The sequence below is a fragment of the Trachurus japonicus genome, chromosome 19 (assembly GCF_045865225.1).
Source record: "Trachurus japonicus isolate A0001 chromosome 19, Traja_1.0".
NCBI classification, from domain to species: Eukaryota; Metazoa; Chordata; class Actinopteri; order Carangiformes; family Carangidae; genus Trachurus; species Trachurus japonicus.
In genome coordinates this window covers 6,821,143-6,828,647 of record NC_140925.1, presented here as the reverse complement: position 1 = coordinate 6,828,647, position 7,505 = coordinate 6,821,143, and the positions used below count along the sequence as shown (strand labels likewise).

Here is a 7,505-nt window from a genome sequence, read left to right as displayed (position 1 = left end):
GAGACAAGAGGAGTTTGTCCTGCTTTTCACAGGGGTTGGGTCACGCTGTACGATGGAGCGTTTCAAAATCGATCGAGTCGAACTAAGGAAGATGCTTCAATGAGACAGATTCTCTGAAAGAAGAGCTTGCAGTGAAGACAATCACTCATAAACATGAATTTGGTTGTGACAAAGCTACAGTGAGCTGTGATTCGAATTTGTGATAATTTGAAGAAATGTAATCTGGCACATCACCGGTGTAAACGTGGCCCTGGTGTGACATGAGCATGTTTTCTGCAGGAGAACGGCATTCAAAAAACAACACGACTCTTCGATGTGCATTTTCCTTTCAGGTTTGCACCTAAATAATCACCTGCAGGTCATCAGACACAAACCGAGAGAAAGTCGTTATAATGATTTCATTGCTAAGAGTAGTTCTTAATTAGTCTGAATGTTGTTGTTTTTTAATTACATGTATAGAGTGGAGATTTACCACAAACTTTAAAACTAATTCCTGATGGGTAACAGTTCAACACAAAATCTCAGAGAAGAGGAAAAACAAACAACATATCAACAACTCAACATAATTGACAGCTGCATCCATTTGCTCGGTCCAAGCACCACCACCACCACCACCCCCTCCTCCTGCTTTTTCCACTCTGTTCTTCCAACACCATTTCCTCTTTTAATTATCCCCTAGCAAAAAAGATGGAGCACATCAGACGCATCGCGGTAAATCCTGGCCCTGGCACGGGCTCATAGTGGCTCCTGCGTCTGGCAATCCCGATAGAGCCTGTGCGCTGGCAGTGACAAGAGAGGGAGGATGCCTGGAGATTTTCTGACAGAAAGAATGGAGAGGATGATCTCTCAGCAAAAGAGAGGTCCTCATTCTACTCCCGGCGTGGGAGGCTGCCTCTTTTTTTTTTTTTTTTTTGGCGAGCACTTTCCGATCATACCACATTTTCAGCACCAGATTAGCCAGTCCTCAGGAGCAAAACTCACATAGACCCCTTGTTTACACCTCAGTACCATAGTGTTTTTGTAATGACTGTTCAGAACAAGAGCACATTGGAGGCACTGCAAGCACGTCTGCTCTCCTATCTCTTGCTACAACATTTTTGGGGTGAGACTTATTGTATATTGCAGGGTCAGAGAGACCATGGTTTGGATTAAGGGAATATGATTTGTTTTGAATTGAAAGACGTCTCCTCTGACCTGAAATGTGTTTTACTGAATGAATTGCACATTCACATTCTAATTAGGTATCAGCTACACGAATGGATTTTTTTTTTTCTTTTGGAAGCCAAATAGACGTAAAAAAAAAAAAAAAAAAGGTTGCAAGTTAACTAGTGCTGCGTTTGCTATCTGTCAAAGTTTCTGCTATCTCTGTGGGGTGCACATCAATCACCGAGGTCCCCAACTGACAGTCGTTCTGCAGGCTAATAGTGTCGTCATCTCCCACGCGATTACACAGATTGCACAATGAGATCCTCGGACACAATGGAGCTGCAAATCTAGCCCCCCACTCTTCCCTTCTCCTTTCCTTTTCTTCCATCATTCTGAGATGAAGAGGGGAATGCTCCACAGCGGGTAGCTTTCTTCTCCTCCGGGGGGAACTGAGAAAGCAGGCAAGGGCCTCTGTGATGTTAGTTTCCCTTCAGGGTGGGGAGAAGATGTCTTGTAGCACAGCTAAAGATGATCATTTGAGAGCCTGTGAAACAAGGTTCCCCTCTGGAAGCTAAAGAGACATGGAGGGAGCCAAGGTCCCAACTAATGAGTTAGGGTTAGCTGATGTTCCTCGGTGATGAAAATGAGAACAATGACAATGATGGTGGTGCCAATCAGATCTTCTTTTTCCCTCATGGTTTAAGAGATTGTATTGCACCTCAGTTACATGCTTCTTCCAATATAAAGGTCAGAGGTCAGGCCGAACAGCAGCCTTGGAGCTGATGAAGTCGCACTCAAAGACACTGCACAGTGAGTGAACATCATATCACTACTATATCATAGTATTTGTGCAAGTGCTTTCCAGACAGATATGGTTTTCCTGTCATCCTGCTGCCCTCCTGCATCACGACTGAGTAGAAAAAGATTTCACATTTAATAGAAATGATGAAAGCAATCATTAATCTATGAATGAACATATGAGCGATATCTAAACATTTGTTTCTTATATTATGATGAAACCTTTCCTCCCGGAGTAACTATTTGCTCCAGAAACTCACAAAACAAAACAACATCCCATCTGATAATCTGCCACAATTACGCTGCACAGCATGATGAAAGGATATCAATGATCTACTTATGTCATAGAAAAAGAGTGCAGCTTCAAACATGAAACCTATTGAAGCCTATGAGAGTTTCAAGTCGATGAATGATCAAAGGAGCAAAAGCTTATCAACGCCGTTCCTTAACACTGAAACAGTGTCATATGGCTGTGGATATACTAACACAGTGTTTTTTTGGCCAGGAACATAATGGCTATTGTGCTTTCTGAAAACATTTGCCTTTTTACACAGTTGAAGCTGCAAAAACCACACAAAGTGGAGAGGGGGCATGAGCTCTTTATCCCGATGAAAGGCTAAAGGATGAGACTGACCTTTCTGGCATCAGCTGGGCTTTGGGAACACAATACATGGCGGCAACTCTTTCTGGCCTTTTCCCCTTCAGCTCTGGGCTATGCTTACAAGCCAAAGACTCAAGTCCAAACATCTATCATTTTATACAAAGACTCAAACACGCACATGCCCCAAACCCTCCTTTTATATCACACAAACATAGATAGACACACAGACACACATACACACACACAAAGAGCAGTTCAATTCTGTCTGTACATCTGCAAACAAACCAGTCCCGTCTGGCATCATAGTACAACTGCAGGCTATGGAAGCAAAAAGAGACAACAGATCACTGTAGATTACATCAACACAAAAGCTTGACTCAGTCCACAGTATCAGCACCACTTTCCTTTAACAGGAATTGAACAACAATTACATTGTGACCTGCACCACTTAGAAAACGCACCAGTTCACACTCACGTTAACTGGGACTGAATGAATGAAGCAGGTATGTTACTATTTTCCACCCAGGCGAGACATGAAATGAATATCATGACATGGTTAAGCGCTAGTTTAGAGAGTGCCTCCATAAAATGACCTAACGCACTGTACATTTTAAAGGCTTTGTTGCTGGGGGGCCACATACCTAAAGCGCCATTGTATGACATTTGAAAAGGCTGCATCACAGGGTCACGGCGGAACAAGGGTCACGCAAACACAGAATTCACTTTTGGGAGGGGGGAGGGGGGGAAGTGGGGGGGTCAATTCTATAGGTAAACTCTAGCAGACAGGAGATAAGTTAGCCGTGCGAGCTGTCAGACAAAGGGAACGCTAGTGTGTATCTGAAAAGGTAAAGAGTAGTAGTCCCTGACGTGTCAGAGGCCTCATCGTCAGTGGGAGAGTATAAAAGGACCTGAAAGTGCATCTGGGGCTATGGTGCGCAAACATCCACAGACCAGCAACCATGGGAAAGGTATGAGCTCACATGCAATATGGCAACAGCTTTGACGAAGAGGTGAAAGACGAAAATGGCATGATTTGGAAATGTGTCAAATATTGTAGAGAAAGCAGCAGAGGGAAAGAGGCATAGCGAAATGTTAGCTACAAAAAAAAATAGAGCAGACTGACTAACTCCTCACAACTTATTTTGGAGGGGTAAAAACACATCTATAGGTATTTAAACAGAAAGCATCTCTGGAGCCAACAATTAAATGGTATCCGATTAATTGTGGTTGTATGACATCTACAATTAATTATCTGGAACCTTAAATTTGAAAAGTTGGCAGTATGTAGTGCACAATGTGTAGTGTGTTCTTCAAATAAAAGTCAGCTGAAATAACACTTTCAATTGCCTTGATTTTCACCTGTCAAACACTGAAAATAAGACTGGAAAGGCTCGCAGGCAGGAAGGGCTCATGAAAAAGTAATTGAGCTTGTTCTAGGGAGAGCAGTGTCCCCTGCAGTTCATTCATGTGTATCGCAGCCAGTCAGTCTATATGTAACACCTAACCTTAACATAAGTGATACATGCCTCTCTCCCTTTTTTTTTTTCAAGATTGTCTTCTACGAGGGCCGCAACTTCCAGGGCCGCCACTGGGAGTGCAGCAGTGACTGCATGGACACCTTCAGGCACTTCAACTGCTGTAATTCCATCCGTGTCAGTGGTGGTCACTGGGTGGCCTATGAGAAGCCTCACTATATGGGTTACCAGTACATCATCGGCCCCGGCGAGTACCCTGACTACCACTGCTGGATGGGCTTCAACAACTGCGTCCGCTCCTGCCAGATGTTCCCCCCTGTAAGTCAATCAAACAGACAGATAGGACTGGTTGGTAGTCCCCCTTCCCCCTCCCCACCACCACTCACCTTGTACATCAAATACCGCTTTAGAAATGGATGTCAATCACTGGGCTTTTGATGTCATTTACAGGTACTCAGGCAGGTCATAGTATAAAAGTCTCTATTGCAAGGCCCACAAGGAGACCCAGTCAGCCTTTAAAAGGAATATGATACACCCCCCATAAGACTCGGTGCCTTCATTCTAATTCTGTTAGTCACATTGAGTGTTTCTGGCAGTTTAGGGGGGTGAGTCTAATTCTGTCATGCTGCAAGAGAGTTGTTACTCATCCTCATCTGTAGTTACTAAGTTAAAGAAACCAAGCGGTACAAGTACTCACTTGAATTAAAAGTTAAAGGATCAGCTGAGGACAGAAAGCTCTTCCGAAGCGCTCTCTAGGCTTCGCAACTACCCAAAAACAGCATAATAATAATCATGTACTGATTTCTTTCGCATCCAGTACAGAGGATCCTACAGGATGAGGATCTACAACAGGCCTGACATGATGGGACACACAATGGAGTTCGCCGATGACTGCCCCAACGTGTACGATCGCTTCCGCTTCCGTGACATTTACTCCTGCAACATCATGGAGGGTTACTGGATCTTCTACGAGCACCCCAACTACAGGGGTCGCCAGTATTTCCTGCGCCCCGGAGAGTACAGGGCCTGTGGTGACTGGGGCTGCCACAACCCCATGGTGGGCTCATTCAGAAGGATGAGGACTATGATGTAAATTATGTACCCATGTGCAACTCAAGAACATTAAAGCCCTAAGTTTCAAACGTCGTGTCCCTTGTGTTTATTTCAACATGTTCATGTAATGTGAACACAAGTCTATAGTACAGTAACTTTCTTTGGCAAAGCAACAAATTTCATGCTATATATCTACAAGCTATGACAGCCTATTGCTGCTTCATGATCTATATCACCTCAAATACAAACCAAACCCTTTCTCATTGCTGTTACGTCTATCCTCACTGTCTGCATGCAGGTTTTAGGTATTCATGCCAATAAAGGCACATGTTGCAACTCTTATTGTAGTCCTTTGAGAAAGTGCAGTTGTACAGTATTTTTCAATAGACAGTCTGAGCTTTGACAAAGACAAAGCAGCTGCTGCAGCTCACCAGCCCTATACTGCTCTGCAGTCTATGGAGCGTATTGTGCTGACGTGACAAAGCTTTGTTTCATGTTTGCAAAACCCTGATCCCAGCGAGGTCTATAAAGAGGTCTGGTGCAGCCCGGCATCTGGTCTGGTCTGAACTTAACACAGTTACAATGGGCAAGGTAAGTGTGCAATAACAGCAACTCAAATGTTTGATATTGTATATTGATCAATACTGAATTGTTAAATGCTGCAAACACACACTTTAAAATTACTTTTTATCATTTATTGATGTCACAAAATCCTAATTGAGTGATGAATAATAAATACATAAGTGCATCGGTTAGTAGATCTAAAGGATTGTTTACTATAATTTTCGGACATATACAGGAATATAATGAGACGCTAGAAATTACAGGGAATCATGGTAAAAAAAAAATTGATGAATTAAATTAAACATGCTAAATAGAAACTGCAAAATCTGAAATACTTTCATGTCTTTACCCTCTACTGAGGATATTAAAAACTGCAATTATTAATTGAACTTGGAGACTTTTTTCTCTTCATTATAACTTTTCATGCTCCCTAAAGCTTATCTATATCGACTTTCTTGACTGACAATTATTCTATACAAAAACTTTCTGGGCTAAAGTTAACTTACAAAGTACTAAATGTTGTGGTCATGGTCATGCAGAGAAATTAATGCAAAGCGCTTAAAACGCAGCAGTTCCAGTTATTATTGCTGCTTAGTGTGAATGGTTGGAGGGTGGTTAACTTATAATTTAAGGTGGTGTATGTTAGTTTGCCCTTTGTATGGAGCTATGGTAATAATGTCCAACTGTCTGTCATCTGCAGATTATCTTCTACGAAGACAGGAACTTCCAGGGCCGTCACTATGAGTGCAGTAGTGACTGTCCCGAGATGCAAAACCATTTCAGCCGCTGTAACTCAATAAAAGTGGAGAGCGGTTGCTGGGTGGCCTACGAGAAGCCCAATTATGGCGGCTACCAGTACATGCTGCACAAGGGCGATTACCCCGACTACCAACGCTGGGCAGGCTTCAATGACTGCATCCGCTCCTGCCGTATGGTGCCACCTGTGAGTTTTAACTGATGCCCCACACTGTGTGCAGCAACATTCCCACTGAAGCTTTTCTGTAGAAGTGCCAGTTTAGGATGATTTAGTTCTCAAGCCTGGTCCGACTGTTTTCACCATCCAGTGCCAATACCTGTGGCTATTTTAAAACATCTCGTTTTGGCTTGACCTATGACTCCAGTAAAAAAAAAAACATTGTGCCAAGAGAAAAAAAATAGACTAGGTCAATGTATCAGCAAAAGTTTAGTACTGCAAAAAAAATAGTTTCTCATCATATTCTCTCATCATTCTTTCCATAGTATACTGGGAACTACAGGATGAAGATCTTTGAGCGGTCTGACTTTGCGGGCCAGAATCTGGAGCTAATGGATGACTGCCCAGATCTGAATGAGCGTTTCCACACCCGTGACATCTCCTCTGTCAACGTCATGGAGGGCTACTGGATGCTGCATGAACACCCCAACTACAGGGGACGCCAGTACTTCTTGCGTCCTGGAGAGTACAGGAGGCACAGCGAGTGGGGAAGCACCAGCCCAACCATCGGCTCTCTGAGACGTGTCACTGAAATCAACTGATTCCCAGTTGTTCTTTTTACCCTCACTGAAAACCATTGTCGAGCTTTCCACCCTCTTGTTATCCAAATGACAACAGTGTTTCGATGTGGTCACAACACTGTGGTGTCCAAACCTGAAATTATAGATTTTAACCATTGGGGTTTTGGTGTGTTTGATGTTGGGTTCTGGTTTTGTTGGGTTGCTCTGCATCGTTGGGTAAAGTTCCTCCCCAACTCAGTGCTAAAGCAATACTCACAGTAAATAGTGATGATCTTTTTTTGCTTTGGCCGTCCCATAGCAAAATGGTTTGCCTCACTACTCCCCAACCTCCTGTCCTACTGGAATCACAATAAATGAAAACTTGATGAAAGTCA

At 43.2% G+C, this 7,505-nt stretch overlaps 2 protein-coding genes across 2 annotated transcripts; both read left to right on the top strand.

The window, feature by feature from the left end:
* The first annotated feature begins 3,338 nt into the window (after positions 1 to 3,338).
* Positions 3,339 to 5,162, top strand: crygmxl2 (crystallin, gamma MX, like 2). Its single transcript, XM_085761371.1, has 3 exons — positions 3,339 to 3,513; positions 4,096 to 4,338; positions 4,838 to 5,162. Exons 1-3 carry the CDS (start codon positions 3,505 to 3,507, stop codon positions 5,111 to 5,113), a joined length of 528 nt encoding a protein of 175 aa, XP_085617497.1. The 5' UTR covers positions 3,339 to 3,504; the 3' UTR covers positions 5,114 to 5,162.
* A 470-nt stretch (positions 5,163 to 5,632) lies between these two features.
* Positions 5,633 to 7,505, top strand: crygmx (crystallin, gamma MX). The gene is made up of 3 exons (XM_085761370.1): positions 5,633 to 5,664; positions 6,338 to 6,580; positions 6,877 to 7,505. Exons 1-3 carry the CDS (start codon positions 5,656 to 5,658, stop codon positions 7,150 to 7,152), a joined length of 528 nt encoding a protein of 175 aa, XP_085617496.1. The 5' UTR covers positions 5,633 to 5,655; the 3' UTR covers positions 7,153 to 7,505.